Source organism: Pollicipes pollicipes, unplaced genomic scaffold, assembly GCF_011947565.3.
Source record: "Pollicipes pollicipes isolate AB1234 unplaced genomic scaffold, Ppol_2.1 Scaffold_7261;HRSCAF=8764_pilon_pilon_pilon, whole genome shotgun sequence".
Classification (NCBI taxonomy): domain Eukaryota; kingdom Metazoa; phylum Arthropoda; class Thecostraca; order Pollicipedomorpha; family Pollicipedidae; genus Pollicipes; species Pollicipes pollicipes.
The window spans coordinates 18,870,524-18,888,236 of NW_023597054.1; the positions used below are offsets into that span (position 1 = coordinate 18,870,524).

Sequence of the window (17,713 nt, forward strand, 5' to 3'; positions counted from 1 at the left end):
TCCTTTGCACTTTTGCTCTCAAACGTGATGTACGAAAGATCAATAACTTAATGGAAAGCTATCCAGAGCTAAAGATGCTCAAAACACCCTTTATGATCTATGCCTGATTGAAGGTATATTGCCAGTACACACCTATATATGTATCTGTATGCATAGTTCATATATATATATATATATATATATATATATATATATGCATATATATGTATGCATGTAACATTGTTGCACACACAGACGTTTTTGCACATTGCTGTATGACAACTAGCTATTAACGCCAGGTTCATGTGAAGAGCTTCTTTCCGGTACCCTTTGGGTTGCTCTTATGGATCGGAATTTCTCGGTGTTAACTCAAATACATACCAACATCTGCGGGTCGAATTGCTTTACCCACGCGCCAATCTCGGATTCAGATTGATTGGGCCTGGCGGTGTATAAATGCAGCGATGCTGGTCGGACCAAGTCACAGTCGTCTCACACGTGCCTCCGACTCCGTCACATCCTCTAACGTGAAAGCATACGGCCTGCCACTTGCCTCTCCAGTCGATTACAAGGTAAGTGCAATCAATAGCCCCTACACTGGATTACATGAAGAACATGAAGGTCTACATATCTTCGTCTAGTCATTGAGCTGCATTCAGGGCTTCAAGAACGTTTTATCTTATAAGGAAGAAAAGATTACTCCATTTGTCACGTTCTTATACGAAAACATGTCGATGAGGAGTGCTTAAATGGACTTCTTCGTATATCTGCGTCCTGACTGTTCTAGATGTCAAAAAATGCAGTTCCAAAACCAGGCCTTATGTCCCGACAAGTGCCAAACAGCGGAAGTGTAGCAAACGGCGAACTGCTGATCGTTAAGTTTAGCTTCCTTCAGCATTCGAGGTAAAACTTGGTTGCTGCTTAAACAGTCGTGTTATTTTATTTTCAGCAACCCTATTCCCACGCAGTTTGTTTCCAGTACTAAATGCACGGCTATGGTACGAAACTTAACCCCATGGGCCTAGTTCAGCGCAACACAACGGTTTCTAAGATGTGCAAAAAGTACCTTACAATTTAAAGGAATTCAACTGATTAACCCACCTGCGGAGGAACAAACCAGAACTAGATGTCCGCTATTGCAAAATGATATCGCAAGGATGTCGTACAACCGTAAGCGTAGGCCCATGAATAGGTAGCTGTACAAATAATGCTCTTAACATAACAATATATTTACATTCCTCTTCCGTAAATATCTAAGCATCTGTTCTGTTTCGTGCCCCCTTACATTATGCGGGAGCTATCACGATAACGAACAATAAACATGCATTACTATGGTAAACATCGTGTCCTGTATGTTGCAGAATGCCGCTGTCAGGAATTATGACAGCTCTTCTGGTCGCAATGGTCGCCGTCCTCGTGTTTCCGAGCTGCCAATCACAGATGATGCCCAGCGAATTGGTGCTGCGTAGCCCATATAGCAAGCGCTCTTTCGCTGGAACTTAAATGCCGTGGTGTGTTTAACAAGGTGATATTTCATGAGTTGGACGCAGTCTGCCAAGAGTGCTATACGATCTACAAGGAGCCAGAGCTGCACGGTCTGTGCCGGTATGTACCAAACTCTGACTGCCTTTACATAGATGACGTTGGCTGCTCAATGAAATGTGCGGCAAAGTTGGCACGCACCCATACGATCACGTTGCCAGTGTCTAATCATACGCACGTTTTTACTGTTTCAAATCTATGACAAAAATGTGCTTATCTGTATATATGTATGCATATAGTCCATATATATATATATATATATATATATATATATATATATATATATATATGTGTGTGTGTGTGTGCACGCGGCACCAAGCAACAAAATCGTTACATCACTCATAGTATACTAGCTGTCGCAGATGTCATGTGCTTATTGACCACTGAGCAGATAATATTGATAGGAGAATAGACCAATGTCGAGGTCTTGAAATCGTACCGTTGCTTTGATAACCTTGATGTCTGTCGTTAACGGCATTATATTTCAACCACTCACTTGAAGTGTTTATTTCAGGTCCGAGTGCTTCACATCCGAATACTTCAAGGGCTGTCTTCAGGCGCTGATGAGAATTGAGGAACTGGAAAAGTTTGATTCCCACGTTCGGAAGATCAGCGGAAAGAAATAGCGTTTGTCAGGGACTTCAAATCCGGTGTCTCAGAACGTCATCAAGTGAAAATGGTGATATAAAACAATGTTGCATTACTGCAGCCAATCTATGGCTATTAGCTACGGCAGATGTTACATAACTACCGTACCATACCTACCGTACCTACCTGTGCTACCTGCCGGACATCACGGCCATTCTCAACAATGCGTTGTTGAAACGCCGGTGGCAGTGTTTTCTGCGATATAAATATACGTGCATAATCAGCATTAATGCACGATTCCCTAGAAAGGAAAAAAGCTGACTGAAGATTCGTGTGGGAGTGGTTGATTATCCACCGTTCTAGAATATTTATTCTCCGATAGTAGATATAATGATGCATTTTCAATATCTTTTCTGACAAACACACCTTGTCTTTTCTGCTAGCAGCCGATGTTGGAATCCTCGACGTGCTGATGTGTTTGACTTTGCCCTCGCCATACCGAGGGGCAATCGGATTCATTCAACCGTCATGCATTCCAACCATCACCGGCAGACGGTCGGGTTGAAAGTTTGATTTCAGTTCGGTCACGAGCAATCAATCACTAGTCTACATTGGCAGGCTAACGACTTCGGAGCAGCTAATAATTTTAACCGGCAAGTTTCCCGGGAGAAAATTGTTCGGGACCTCTTCTGAGGCGTTTGTCTTTCATATTCAGAGTCTATTGATTGCACACTGGACTATCTCATGATTGCCACATCTCAGGAGAGATACCTTGAGCGTAATCCCGATGATCATTCGGTGTTTACTATCCACCTGAGTAGAGAATGCGGTATGACTGGTGTGGCAGCAGCCACAGTGACTTTGACAGCGGTGTTTCACTGCCAAACGACCTGTGAGATCAAGTGACCTGATGAAAGGCTGACATTGTCGATCAATTTATAAGTGGATAGGCTAGAATTAATCTGAAATTTCCTAGATAGCTGTTATTCAATTTCAGAGTAACCTTCGGCACGACACATTATAGTTTCGGACTAAAAAGTCCTTGATATAGGGGATGGACGGCATAACGTTTCGTCCAGGTGTTGAAATCACCAAGATGTAGTAGAAAATCAAGAGTTTTTTACAAGAATGCGGGATATATATATATATATATATATATATATATATATATATATATCCAACGGCAAAAGACATCATATTCTAAGCCAACATGGTGCCAACTTGCGAACGTGTCTGGGCCACAGACACCATTATTCACGTTGGAGTTGCGTCCTGAGAGCATGTCGCTGACTAGCGTTGAGGTTCGTACATAGCTACACATCCATGGGCACGGCCAGCTGATGGAGGGGGGGGGGGGGCATAGGGAACATATCCGACCGCTAGGCCCTGAGTGACCTACGGGCCTTCGGCACAGACTATCAATGACTCGATGGGAGGGCCCAAAGGGCTGACCGGGGAACATCCATGGGGCGAAGGTCTGACCCTGGGAGGTTTTGTTTGACTTTTTATTGACAAGTTGTGTTTAACTTTTTGTTTGTCAAGCGTAAACCCATGATTTGTTGTCCCCAAAACCCGCACATGAAATTGACGCCACTGATTCACCCATCCCGCGGACCCTTTTATGCTGAGCGACATTTCGTCAGCCCAACCAGTCGGCTCACCAACATTTCGGTAGGCTTCATATTCATTCCGGTAGATATGAAAACGCCAGTAATGGATTAAATTCGCCGCAGTTACCGAGTGGGAGCAGTTTTCGCGCTGGGCTGCTAGCCTTGGGAAATACCAAACATAAACCTCATGCGTAGCTACGGGTGCACGACGGGGCGGCAGCGAAGACCCTGTAATAGCAGCGCAACAACGCGGAGGCAACGTAGTTTTTAGAGTTCTTGAAGTCAGCTCATAGATCAGAAGGCAACGATGCTGAGCGAGATGAGCGAATTGTACATAATCAAATATGAAGTACTTTCAAATGTGCTACTCTGTTCACATTAGCACCCCTGGATCCCATCAAACTAAGTGCTTGGAATTTGACCTCAAAGGCGCTCTTGCGTATCACGGCCAATAATGGTGAGAAACAGTGGAGAGAGTAAAGACATAAAAAAATAAACGTGGTGGCTCCTTAATGACTTATCAAAAACAAACCTGCACAGACTATGTGGATGTAGTTTTGCAAAATAAGTTGATAAAGATAAGTTGAACAGTAAGAAATAACCCCAATTACCACCAAATTTACTTGACCATACCCTGTAGAGACATGAAACCTAAACGGGCGTGTTCCTTTTGTGCAGGTCTGAATATAAGGGTGTATAGCTTTACGTGCGTTTAGCATATACTGATGATGCATGGCTCCGTTGAAGAGAGCGTTCCAAATTGGCATGGGATTTCAAACTGAAATAGCCATCTTGAAGGTTATTCGGTGCAGTTCACAGCCATGTCCTTCTTAAGATCTAAGCCCCTCTGGTTTCTGAGCTGCACGTCCACGGAGATGTGCGGACACTTCGGGGAACTATTTCAAGGGCACCCAGGCATCCGTCACGCCATACTGACGTCATTGAATTCTGTCATTTCACAAGTCATGCGGCGAACAAGGCTGCAAAACATGTATTGTTGAGTCGTTCATATCTGACGTTCGTGAGCGCGATTTCCAGATATAGCGGCCGTTAATGGGCTACAAATCCCCATGTTGTTCAGGGTACGATGACTATCAAACTATGACATACGGAGGAGCATATTTACGAAAGAAATTGTGCCGTCGGGCGCAGTATTTTTCACTTAAAAGCACACCAGCGGTTATAAGTAAGCTCCATTAATCATATCTGATGCTTTCTTCAACATCTTCAAATATGGAGCATTCCTTTTACAGAAGTAGGAGTAAGTTCCCCGCGCGTATGCGGCATGGCCGGTGACGCAGGTGCCATGCGCGTTAACGGTTCGTTTAAGAAGAGACGGATTTTCAGCTTGACCAAGTTCGTTAGCGTTGGCTTGTAAGCGGCCGCTAATCCGCTTAGGTTAACAACTCGACTTAGGGGCAGCCAGAATGCGGGTTCGTGATGCTGCGATAGCAGACGCGAGCGTTCCTCAGTGGTAGTCTGTTCGTCGGAGTGCGGTTTTGTGGGACCGGCCTCTGGCCGCTTAATGTTAACTCCGCGTGGCCAGCGCTCCAACTCGGTGGTCATCTCGGGGGTACCGGGCGGCGACATGATCGCCCGTTCGGCAACACCGCCGTTTGTTGTGCGCGGGACCGTACGTCGTGCTCGTAATGAACGGGCCGCTTGGCCGCTCAGTATTCTCAGTGCTACACCCACCCAGGCCGTCACTGTGCAGCCGCGCTGAGAGAAGTGCGACGCTGAAGTATCATCCCAAACGCTGAATTAGGTCGCAGAAAATATGGTGTCGATGCCAGCTGTCGCATGACATGGCAGGCGGCATACCAGGCGTTTCCTAAGGGGGCTACAGTCCGGCGTAGTTGTAAGCCATTCTATAAGGCATAAAAATGAATTGGAACCTTAAGGCCGGAGGCCACTGAATTCTGCATGCTTGTCATTTGTTATGCATCTATGGCTAAATAAGGGACCAAACGGACATTTACTTTTCTGGAACGTTTCACATAACACAGCGTAACCACAGGAGATTGGTTTCGTCCGACGCAATCAATACGTAACCAGTTAGAGGGTGTTGAAAGTGACAAAAAATGCGCAACGTAATTTAAGACAGTCCTATGTGTAGTTCTACAGATAAAGTACAACATTAGGGTCAATAATAATCACGGCTTTTAAAAACGAAAATCGAGATTCCATGCAACAGTCAGTTCATAACGATTTAAGGATGACCTTTTTGGTGTCTGATGCCGATTGATATTTCTCACCCGCCCGAACATTTTGGAATATGTTATTTTTCATTCATATGAACATGTCACACATGCACACAGTGGTGCTAAGTTAGACTGGCAACAGTGAACCTTTACAGGTACGACTGGTGAGTCGGTGCGACTCCCAACGGTGGGTCACTGATGGTGTGCTGTTTTGCCAGTACATGGTGTTTTTATGCATGTGCACTAGAAAAATCGACGGTGGCGTACCTACAGAAGGTCGATAGGTGTACACCATACATAACGACTGACTTTAAATGTTTTTTTTGGGCGTCTTCGTTGGCTTGACTTGACCACTAGCACAATAAACAAAACATTCAGGGTTTCGTTGGCATGTCCAGAGCAGCATTATTCTCAGCCCCATATCAGTCGACTGGTACAGGCACGAAAGATGAATTCCCTGGATCCGCAGTTACGGGCGAGCTATACGTCTATACGTTTGAACTCGTGACACCGTCCATTTACACCGTACGTTTGATCCCATGGCCCGTCTATTTCGACACGCACAAGGCGATGCTATCGTATATCGCGTCTCCTATTTTGAACGGGTTTTCGCTGTTTCAGACCAGTACATGACTTCTATTGTCATCCAGTCAGTTGGACACGTGTTCCCTTGCATGGTGCGTCATCATGTGCGCCCATAACAATCGGGCTGCACGTTGAAGCGTAGCTCACGTCTGCATGCACGAATAGCCAAGAAAACCGCCGGTCTTCTCGCGAAAGTTTTTTCAAGTTTCTCCAGTGCTAAGGTCTACAAGCAGCCCAGCAGTCTTTTTGTGTACATACAGAGAAAAACTAACGCTGTGAGGGTGCCGACGTATTCGTTAAGCGCGTGCCATGGGGGAGCAAACTGCATTTACCATGGGAGCGTTGCGTGTTGTTGCTGATGACTGTCCCCACGCTTCTCCGACCGGCGCGGCACACTTACCCAGAACCCAGACAGTACGCCCGGGAGGTCGCACACCATGTAAAAATGAACGGCGGCTTTTCTCGCAAGAGAAAATCGATGGAAACGATAGATTTGCTTCTTAATTCTGGATGTAACGCCTCATCTAACTTTGCGATGAAAAATTAATCAGAAAGTGTCGAAGGAACCGTTTACATTGCAAAGTAATCTCCGGAGCTCGACGAAGTACGCACGTTCGTGCCGAGATTTACCCATTGAATCAAACTGTTGCACGATCTACTAAAGAGGCCACGGATTTCTCATTGGAACCTTCACCGTGCCGAAGAAGTCATGCGCCTCAAAATACCTCAAATAATGGGAGACCATCTTTCCGCCTATTACAATCAATGCTGTAGAATTTCGGGATAAACGTTACGAGATAAAACAGTTGCAGCCCGCCTTATGGCTGTACCCAATTTGCGCCGTTCGCTTCCGCCAAATGCGAAGTTCTCGGGCTGTTCGGCTAGATGAAGTGTTTACAGTATACCGGCGCCCGGCGCGGCGCCGTCGTTTCGATGTTATCGGTGCACCCGTGCCGCATGTGATCCATGCCTCCATCGACGGTGACCTGCTGTTGGGAAGGTGGTAACAAGCATGTGTGCTTCTCCCGCAGGGGCATAACCGCAGTCTGGCGAGTAAACATCGACCCATTTCATTGCTCTCAATCATGCTGAATTTTTGGACATGTCCTTTGTAGCGGATATCCAGCTGAGCGAATACCTTGCCGACCACCACCTGTCCAGTGGCAATGGCCGACAGCAGCGTAAGGTCACGTCCATTCTGCCGATGGCGCTGTGTTTGACGTCACCGCGCGGGTCGCTGCCAAAACCGACAGCGGCATGCTCGTGTCGAAACGGACCATAGATTTAATTGAGGCCTTTGACAGCGCTGAACACGGCTTCCTCCTGCGGAAACTGGTGTGGCACTGCATCACACTTTCGATAGCTACCCACAAGGCCGTGGACAGATGATTCGAAATCATCCGGGGTCCATTCGCTGCATTTTGGTGCATTTCAAGGATCGATAATCGGATTTGTTCCCTTAAGCATGTCCAAAGCTGTGGGGACATCTCATCTGTCTTCGGCTGCTTTTTCATGAAAATCTGCAGATTCAAATCTGCAGCCTCTGCGATCTCACTTAATCCATCGCGCTTCATCGTGATGTAGAGCAAGAACCCAAAAGTGAAGAATTTACTCTGACAAATATGTACTCAATATGCTACTTTTTGTTTTTGTGAGATTTACAACACCTTGCCACAAGTATTTTTAAAAGGACGGATCCTGTCACAAGTATTTTTGACTCACTCCCACTGACTTTTTCCACTGTGCTATAGCTTTTCCTCCATCTTTACCCTTGTTTCTTGCTTTGCAGTCGGAAGCCCAGCCGCTGAATTGGTCATGGACGCGTATAACAAAATATGTGCAAGCTCTCCTTTACGAACGTCGAAGGGAAAAGGCGTTGGACATTGTTTAATACAGTGTATCTGACAACTTTTATTTTGGACAACTAATTATACACATATCACAGACATTCTTTCAACCTGGAACACACTACATTTAGGCGAAACTGATATGCGGGGAGTGAGATCATGCCTATTGTAGCGCTCCCTGTATCTTTGCATGCATATAAGCGCAATCACGCCTCAGTAATCGGCGACAGAAACCTCCAAGCATGTGGAATTAACCTCGTATACGTTCGTAGCTTAAACCGTGAAATGGAACAATAGTATAGCTTCACAACTTTGTCAACTTGTTTTTAAACAATCCACAAAGGGTTAGCATACACGGCTTATCGTGGGTTATGCACGCGCTTCGCTATCTAACATCGCAGCTTCATAGAACATTTAACACTATACAGCAGCTGTCATGCGCACTCTGTAGATGGTCCCACCGTTTTGGAAGCTATCGGATGCGCTGCAGCGCATACGATACAGCCGTGCCTGGCCATTGATGTGCCCGATTTTGCGGAAGACCTTCCAAAAATATCGTTCACAGGGCTCTTGGAGAAGCCACGGACTGAGAAAAAGTTTTTAAAAAAGCGTTTTAACGATCTTTGCACATAAACTTTATTTCGACCTATCCTCTGCGTGATTCACTTCGATCCCATTTCAGTAACGAATTTGAGATCGGTGCCAGCGAGCTCTCTGTCAATCCAGGCGTCCATTTCGGCCGATATCTCCTTGCTGAAGTGGTTTTTCCAATCCCCCGTCTCACCCTTGCGCATGAACTCCGTCTTCTGCGAGGCCGCATTCTCTGCCGCTAGCTGTTCTGCTGTCAGAGGGGAGTAGGCGTAAGTCATGTTCTTGTTGACCCATGGGTTTTTCTTCATGCTGCTGAAGTGAAGGTGCGACTCAAGTCCGTCAAGCTGCTCTTCCGTCAGCGATTTCCCTAGGAAATCTGCCACTTTACTGATGGAGCCCCGCAGGTCACGCTTCATATCCTCAAAAAAGAGGAACAGCATGTTCGGCTTGTGTCGTAGATTCCACGCCTCTAGTACGTGTGGAAAGAAAGGCAACAAACTAACTTCCCCAGCGATGAACAGCCGAGCGAAGTTGTCCATGGTCATGTCAGGATCTCTCTCCTTGAACATCTTCAGGTGACTGAAGTACGAGACGCACACATCCTTCGGATTCCTCGCCACGTAGATCACCTGGAAGAAAACCAATATTTATAAGGCGTCACATGCGAAATATGACATGGGTTATCTTGCTCTAATGCCAGCGATTGAGCGTTCTGGCTATTTCCTCAAGATATCTAGCTGTAATAAATGCAAATCTGCTTTCCGGTGCCGCCTGACTGCACATCTCCGATGGTCACAGCCGTATAGCGTGCGGCGAACAGGCGATTTCTGGTACATGTGACCCCAGGGACAGCCCATGTAGCGAATAAGCAGGCCACGGCCACTGTGGCCCAGACTGCACAGCTCCGAGACCAAGGCCTGGCCGACTGCGTCAGCCGACTCTCCGTTCATGCATTATGCAGAACGGCCACTGTCGCCGAGCGGCGGCCTGAGAAGCAGCCACGTTCAGCAAAGCTTAAGCCTTGCGCTCGGGGTGCAGGCGGAGGCTGGGTAAGTGCCCAGTCGCATTCTGGCGGGTGATTGCTACTTGACAACATCTATCTACCCATTAATATCATCGTTCACGTCATATCTGGGCAGCTGGTGTTAAAACGCAATCTAATAGCGAGGCGACTTCCTAAAATTCATTGGGAAATGTCTGTAAACCAAGGCGAAATAGAATGTTGATTGCCCTTCGCACTATATGGTACAGCCTGACAAGTATCATTCACATGGGTGCAGTTTTACGGTACCTTAGCCGTGTCCAAGAGCGTGGGTGGGCACAGGTGCAGCGGCAGGTGTGTCTTGACGAACCAGGGCTTGGGTCTTTCCTGAATCGGACTGAACATTAGCCGCTTGCTGACTGGATTGTCTCCGTTTCTGATCTCCTCGCGCACGTGTGTCGCCATGAGCGCGGGTATCTCCAGGAAGTGGTACCGGTCCGGACACAGTAGGCACTTGGCGCTCTCGTAGTCGCAGTCGTTCTTGATCAGCCACACCATCTCCTGTGTCCAGGTGGTGCCTGAGGGAGACAGTTCAGCCTTAAACGGAATGTTCATTTGTATGGGGTTTTGAACTGAAAGAGCCATCTTTGGGAGCTTTTGGTGCTGTTCACAATCCTGCATTTCTTAACACCTAAGCCCCTCTAGTTTCTTAGCTATACGCCCGCGAAAATGGGACAGTATATCGGGGAAAGCATTTCAAAGTCACCTTGGCATCCTTGACGTCATAAAAACGTCAATCAAACTCTGCCATTTCATAAGCCGTGCGGCGATCAAGGCCAAGAAAAAATGATTGTCGAGGCGTTTATATCTGGTGTTCGTGAACGTGATTTACAGATGTAACGGCTGTCAATTGGTTCTAAATCGATGTTGTGGAAGATGCGATGAAGTAATCAAACCATAATGCATGGAGAAGCACATTTTCTGAACAGACAACTGTATTGTCTTGAGCAGGTTTTTCCGCTTATAAGGTATACCAATAGTTATAAGTGAGATTGTTTCGTCATCTTATGCTCCATTGCTCCAATACCTTCAAATGTGAAATATTCCCTGTAATGACCGTTAAAATGAAATGTAATATGTCTTGTAGCTGACATAAAACTGCACACCGCTGGTTTAATATAGCTGTGTAGCGATGTGCACTGCCACCACATTCTGATAGTCCTCTCATGTTTTATCCCCTTTCGAAAGAGAATGCAACGCACGGTGTCGCACCCATGTTAGCTCTAGCAACTGCATTAGTCATATTACCGCTAAGGGACCATGGCGCAACCGTGATTCGAACCTAAGCCCCACGTGTACATGCAAACCACTCAGCGATTATGTCCCCTTCATTTCTTTTCATCAAGCCGGCGCCGGTAATGATACAAATATTAGGTTCTGTTCCTTGGGTACGCCAAGTACAGGGGCTAAGGGGGTGGGGGTCTGTGCGACCCGGCCCCCTCTTTAAGCTCAGATTTTTCGTTTCTCACCATGGATGGTTCCCGACAGAAAATAAATAATAAGCGTGTTGCGTGCTAACCGAGTTCTGGGTTCCTCCCTCCAGAAAATCCTGCGTGTTACTTTGGCTAGGTATTGCTATGATGGACACAGTATTTACATTTTGTACTATAATACTGCCTCCTAAGAGCTTTACTAAAATCATGTGCTGGATATGCCTCGCCGACACAAGGGAAGTCATGATTCGGGCTACATTTCGTGCGGCCCACTAGCGCTTTCGCCTGCACTTGAGTTGGATCTGGTAGCATGCAGGTTTTGAACATAGCAATGATGTTGGCACCCTCTATTAGCTCGCATTGTAGCACCACATATTTTCCTGGTTTTGCTGACTTGAAGCCATTATCTCAAAGCCTCCTGTTGACGGACGCAGAATACAGCTTAGAGCACATGGCTGCACATGAATGGCAACACATAACACCTCCACGTGCATCACTCGTTTCGCTCCACGTTACTGTGGAGTTGTGTTGCACATTGTTCATTTAGTTCGCTTCAATATGTGATGTTCGTAGGTCGCAACATGGATCAGTAACACGGCGCCATACTGAGCCGTGGACAGGTCACAGCTGTGGCGCCTGTGCCGGGGGTCTCGAAATCAGTTTCAAACAGCACAATTTTGCTTAATGACCCTTCATTGCGCCAGTAAGTTAAGCCGGGGGGCGCCGGCGTCGGTGTATTAATTCGTGTATGTAGTATACTTTGCATGATTCAATATCTGGCTATTTCTGTTTCAGGTTCCGCCTACAATTGTACGTCGTAACCTGTTGCCGGGCAAAAGATGAACAACAAATGCGGCAAACCTTTTTCAGATACAAGACAAGGTCTCAGAACAGCTCAGAACTTCACCAACTTTTCAAACACGGCGCTCAGAAACCCTGTCATGTCTGGCATTGGGCGCAGTCCGTGACGGGAGCGGTGGCAGCTGGCCGGGGGAGAGAAGGGGGAGGGGAGGGGCGGGCGTGCGTCGATCACGGCCGTCCCATGACCGCCCTGTTGCCGTCCTCACCGGCCGAGATTGGGGCCGGCGCCGATGGTAGGCGTCTGCGGGCATCGATCGGCGCGTCCCGCAGCCGCACAGGCCTCTCCCAAACACGTGCATCGGACTGTGGCCGGTCTCGCGGCGCGGCGGGATCAATACCCGGAACCGGCCCCGGACGGCTTCCGCTGCGAGCCCCGGGAGCAACTTCTGTATTACGGAACGGCCTGTTGAGACTTGGACGCGCGCCCAGCGCCGCTCGTGCTCCGGGGCAATGAGTACGAGCACGGCTCGTGTACGAGTAGTTAGGCTTCAGGCTTCAGAGTAGGGAGCGTGCGCTCACTTCCAGTGATGCTCAATCCCAGCTCCGACGCAGGCACATCCACACCCTGACATTTTTCGGCCTGGCTGTAAAACCACTGGCGCCCTGCCTCATGCGATTTTTGGTATCGTACGCTAATGCAATTTCTAATACAAATTGTCGTTTCTGGACTTAGGCTGCATTAGGTTAATGACCTGGAAAGCTTTTAGCGGGGACGGGTGGGATTAAAGCGTGGTTTATGGTTACATTTGCTACTAACAATCCGCTCTGGCTTGGCTATTTCTTGCTCTTGCTGAGTCTTGCCATCAAACGTTTTGATTCCTGACGTTTAAGTTATAAATGCAGATCACCATGGACCAAGGACCTACATCTAATCACCATATGATGAAATGTGTGTAAGGCTCATTCATAACTATACTTGGTTTTTTTAATTCCCTGCTTGAAATTTGTTTTATTTGTCATTTCCTATTCACAGTGTATTTCTCAAGTTAGGTTGTCGTCCAGATACCACCTTGGTTTTTCCAATCCTGATTTGTTTACCCCAGTCTCAGATAAGTGGGTATATCCATGATTTTGACTCTGAAAATCGTTGCCTAGCGACAGAGTGACGCAAGGTCCGTCGTCGTCGACGCTTAATCACATCACTTGATGAGTGCAGACTTCAGATTTATCTGACATGAAGAGCTTGTAGTTGCCTATGAAGACGACGCACAGTACAGACGAAATAAAATGCCTTCTGTCTTATCAAAATAATGTATTTGTGCAGTACGTGTGAGTTTCAGCAACCTCCGTGAATTCCAGAGCTCCAGCAAGTGACCGATTTGTCCCCGTCAGCTAAAATTGCGCCAACACAATTGTCTTTCGTCTCGGCTGGATGAACCAGTGGAATGACTTTTACGGCATCCGCACGACGGACCGGTTAAGCTTACACGTAGACACTGAGCAAGGCCGCAAACCAAACCTGTTTCTTAACACCAGCACTGGGCTCTAATGCCACTTCACTTGCAGGTTACCCACCAACTACCACTATTTCTTAATACGTGTTTCTTGCCCGCGAACCTGGAGCAAGAAATCCAACTACTAAAGACACTGCCGTCAACGCGGCAACCACGTGGTCGAACCCTCTCAGTACAGCGAGAGGGCCGCAGTGCACCTAGGAGTGCGGCCGACTCACCGCACTTGGGCAGGGTGACGATCCACACGTCGTCCGGGCCGACCGGCGTGTTGTAGTACTGTTCCAGAAACGGCCTGGCGTCCGCCGGCACGATGAAGCCGGTGGGGCCGAACGGCACCAGGCCCACCTGCTGGTACACGGGAAAGGCGGCTGCCATTCGCCTCTGAAACTCCGCAGACACCGGCTGGGCCTCGTACGGGAGCGTTGCGGCTGCCATGCTGCCGACGGCCGGTTTCCCGCCGCGTGACGGACGGTAACGACGCCACTGAGCGACGGTCGTTGGGAGGCCGCGGAGACCTCCCCGACGGCCGCCCCTCCCCCGGACGTCGCGCCGGCGCGCCACGGGCGACGACCCTCGCGCTTGGTAGCTGGGGAGGCGTCGGGACGAGGCATCACGGCGTCTCTTGAGTGTGTGTAGAGGCCACGATGGAGGGATGGTAGGGCCTCATAACAGACGTTACCGGATGGAATCCCTCGAGGCAGCCATGCCAGACGCCTCGACGGGTACGTAACGGCCACATAACGACCGACGTGTGATGGGAATCCCGCAACAGGTGTTCTTTTTAACTGGAAGGTCAGGACAAACGCAGCCCCTGATGAACTATATACTCGTTAAAGCTATTTGCCCGTCTCCGGTTCCCTGGGGCAGACATGCTATATTTTTCAAAGATTATTTTGCTTGCTCGCATTTTGGGTGCTTCCTATTCATTTATAGATTGATTGGTCACATTTCATTGGGTCTATCCTATTTGATGGCTTCGCTGTCGGTTTTCCCCAGACCAGGCGCGCAGCCAGAGCCATGGCAATGCAGGGGCACAGGGTTAGCAAAGCGCCCCTGAAAGCAAAAAGACCCCTTCCACTAAAAAATTGTCAAACATAGCCCATTAGTTAATAAAGCATGTTTTTCCCCTGACTTTTTCATTTTTACCTTCTTTCACTGGAATAGAAGTCAGAAGGTAGCGCGAGATCAATGCTGCCTGAATCGCAGTCAATCAACTGGAGAAATCAGGCGTTAAACGACTGCATGAAAGACGTTGCCGGCGCTCTTCATTTCATTGTGGTCCAGTGAACTCTTTCTAAACCGATAGACTCAGAACCTTTTGTCAGAATCATTATCTGAGCTGTACAGATATAGTAAGGACCCGGGAATGTAGACTGAAATGGGTCAAAAGTTGCATTAAGGTTGCTAAACCATATTTGTCTGGAACTGTTCAGCACTGAGTCAAAACCGATCAGTGATACAAATAAGATAACGTAGTTTTGAGGATGAGCGCTCGCAAATCTTAGCAAAAAACCCCGATGTCAGGCGTTGCAATCTCCATTGGCCGCGTAAGGTCGACCGCGTGACTAACACTAAACCATGACCGATGGTGGGCGAAAATGATGACGCATTTGAAAGAAGTAACTGCGAACGCGTTAGGACATGAAACCGTATAAGGTAGCTGCGCATATATTGCACCTGTACGATTTTTAGATTGATGAATTGAACGAACTGGCCGTTATAGCACTGCGAGGTGGTGCTGGAATCTGGTGGTAGGACTGGGGGAGTAAATGTAGAATCTCTATTTTTGTGTTGCTGTGGCTGTTTGTAGGTCCAGACGGCAGCCTCAAAGTTTCAGAGATATGGTGCCAGTCTCATTTGTGAACGGAACGATTAAATTCTTTAAGAGATTAAAGGGAAGCATTATTTCACGACGGTCGCTCGCGCGCGCACAGCACCCGATGTCTGGTGTTACTTGCGGTGGTCAACGCCGTCCCGTCTTTCCCGGTTTTACGGACACTGCAGCCCAGGCCACCGCCATCCTTACTTTCGAGACTGCGGGTGCCCAGGGTTAAAACTTTTTATTAGTTTTTTCACTAGTCGATTCTGCAAAAGAAGGAACGTTCTCAGGCAAACATGGAATGCCTTATCCGTCTTTGAACTCATTTCGGCCCACTCTATTCAACACTTAATAGTCCCCTTAGTTCCGGGCAAGGCGCCCCTTGAGTAGAACACTAGGGGCACATTATTGTTCCCGGTAATTTCATTCACATTTCACATTATTGTTCCCGTCTAAAGGGCCATTTCGCCTCACCGCGGGGTGTCTTCTGGCTGCCATTTTGTCGACACTGAGCGGAATCTCTTGGCCGACCTGGAGGCCCTTAGATGGATACATCACATCACATTAGTTCATTCCCTGACGCGAGAGACCTTCTGATCCGTGCAGTTGACCTCGCACAGACGCAGGAACTCTCATTGACGTTACAACATCCCTGATCGCCGCGGGTGGTCCAATAATCGGCACGCAGGCTCCAGTTCGGCTGAACGGTCCCGTGCTGCTGGAATTGGGTTGGAGGCCCCCGCCATTTGGTTTTGGGGCCCTGACTGGCACAGGATGCTTCCATTATCTTAACGTGAACAATCATCATCAGCTCTCATGTTTCCTTCCATTGTCAGAGTGCTCGACCAACGCAGGAGGCCCTCCGTCACTCGTGGTCCCGTCCCCGTCCCTGTTGAGCAAATATTCCCATGACCGATTTGAAGCTCCGTGTTGACGCTGAATGCCCTGTTAGTCACTACGGGCCCCTGAACAATAAAGGAGCCCCGCACTGTTGCAGGCCCCGACCGACGTAAATCCCGGGCCCGGTCGCGCCCCTGCTTGGGAAATGGACCGCCGGAGCTGAGACCAACACGCAGCCGACTGTTCGGTGTTGGTGATCTCTGGCCGAAACAGAGGAATGTTTCGCCCCAGGAGTCACCAATCGGTGCGTCGGGGCTCTCCAACTCACCTGTGAGGTCACGGCCCTAAGGGCGCGGGGCCTTAATGTGGCCCACAGCCCAGCCCCTTGGGCCGTTCAGTCTTCCAATGGCGCCCTTGATCTTTAGGTTCAAGAGCCTCTTCGGCCCCTTTTCAGGCCCCCACAAACAGCGCTCATGTCTTGTTTGTATGACCCCGCTCCCGACTGTTGGCTCGGACCTCTTGTCGCCATACGACCCCTGTTTGGCACTGTGACCCCTCACAGACACAGGAGCCCCCCATTGTGTCAGGGACCATGAACATTACAAATCGCGGGCCCGGTCTCGTTCCTGCTTGGGAAATGTATCTCAAGGTCTCAGACGGACATGGTGCCGACTGTTTAGCTACGTAATGTTTGGCTACACTGTTTGTCGAGGCCATACATAATAGGGATGGGAAACCCCAGTGAGATGGCCCTAATAAAAATCCTCTGACTGACATTTCAGGTCTCGGCGCTACAGATAGGGGCGGGGGCGGGCCAGAGTCCAATCGGGCCTTAATCTTTGGCCCCGAGGGGCCCTCCGGCCCCTCGTCGGACCTCCTCAAACAAAGCCCGTCACCGATTAGTCACCAGTAGCCGAGGTGTAATCCCGTGTTGTGCACTCTAGTCTCCTGGCCGACGCAAAAGGTCCCAAGTACTGTTTAGGGGACCCAGACCTATGCAAATCGTGACCCCGGTCTTGCCCCTGCTTGGAAAATGGGCGCCCCAGAGTTGAGACTGGCAGGGAGTCAGCTGGCCAGTGTGTGTGGTCTCTGTCCGACTCAGACACCCGCATTGTTTCAGGGGTCCTCAAATGGTGCAAAAGGACCTCTGACTGATATTTCAGGTCATGACCCTACGGGCCGCGGTTCTTTATGTGGCCAGTCATTTGAGCGGTTATGCCCTCCCACCGGGCCTTTGATAGTCGGTTCCATTGGGTCGCCCAGGGCCTTCTTCGAGCCTCATCGAACACTGCCCTTGGCCGGTTCGAGGCCCCTTGCGAGC

The 17,713-nt window shown here is 48.6% G+C and overlaps 1 protein-coding gene across 1 annotated transcript; it reads right to left on the reverse strand.

The window, feature by feature from the left end:
- Positions 1 to 8,413: 8,413 nt before the first annotated feature.
- On the reverse strand, positions 8,414 to 14,206 carry LOC119112579 (sulfotransferase 1A1). Its single transcript, XM_037236793.1, has 3 exons — positions 13,952 to 14,206; positions 10,235 to 10,503; positions 8,414 to 9,572 (listed from the first exon to the last, which is right to left on the reverse strand). Exons 1-3 carry the CDS (start codon positions 14,166 to 14,168, stop codon positions 9,015 to 9,017), a joined length of 1,044 nt encoding a protein of 347 aa, XP_037092688.1. The 5' UTR covers positions 14,169 to 14,206; the 3' UTR covers positions 8,414 to 9,014.
- Positions 14,207 to 17,713: the final 3,507 nt, after the last annotated feature.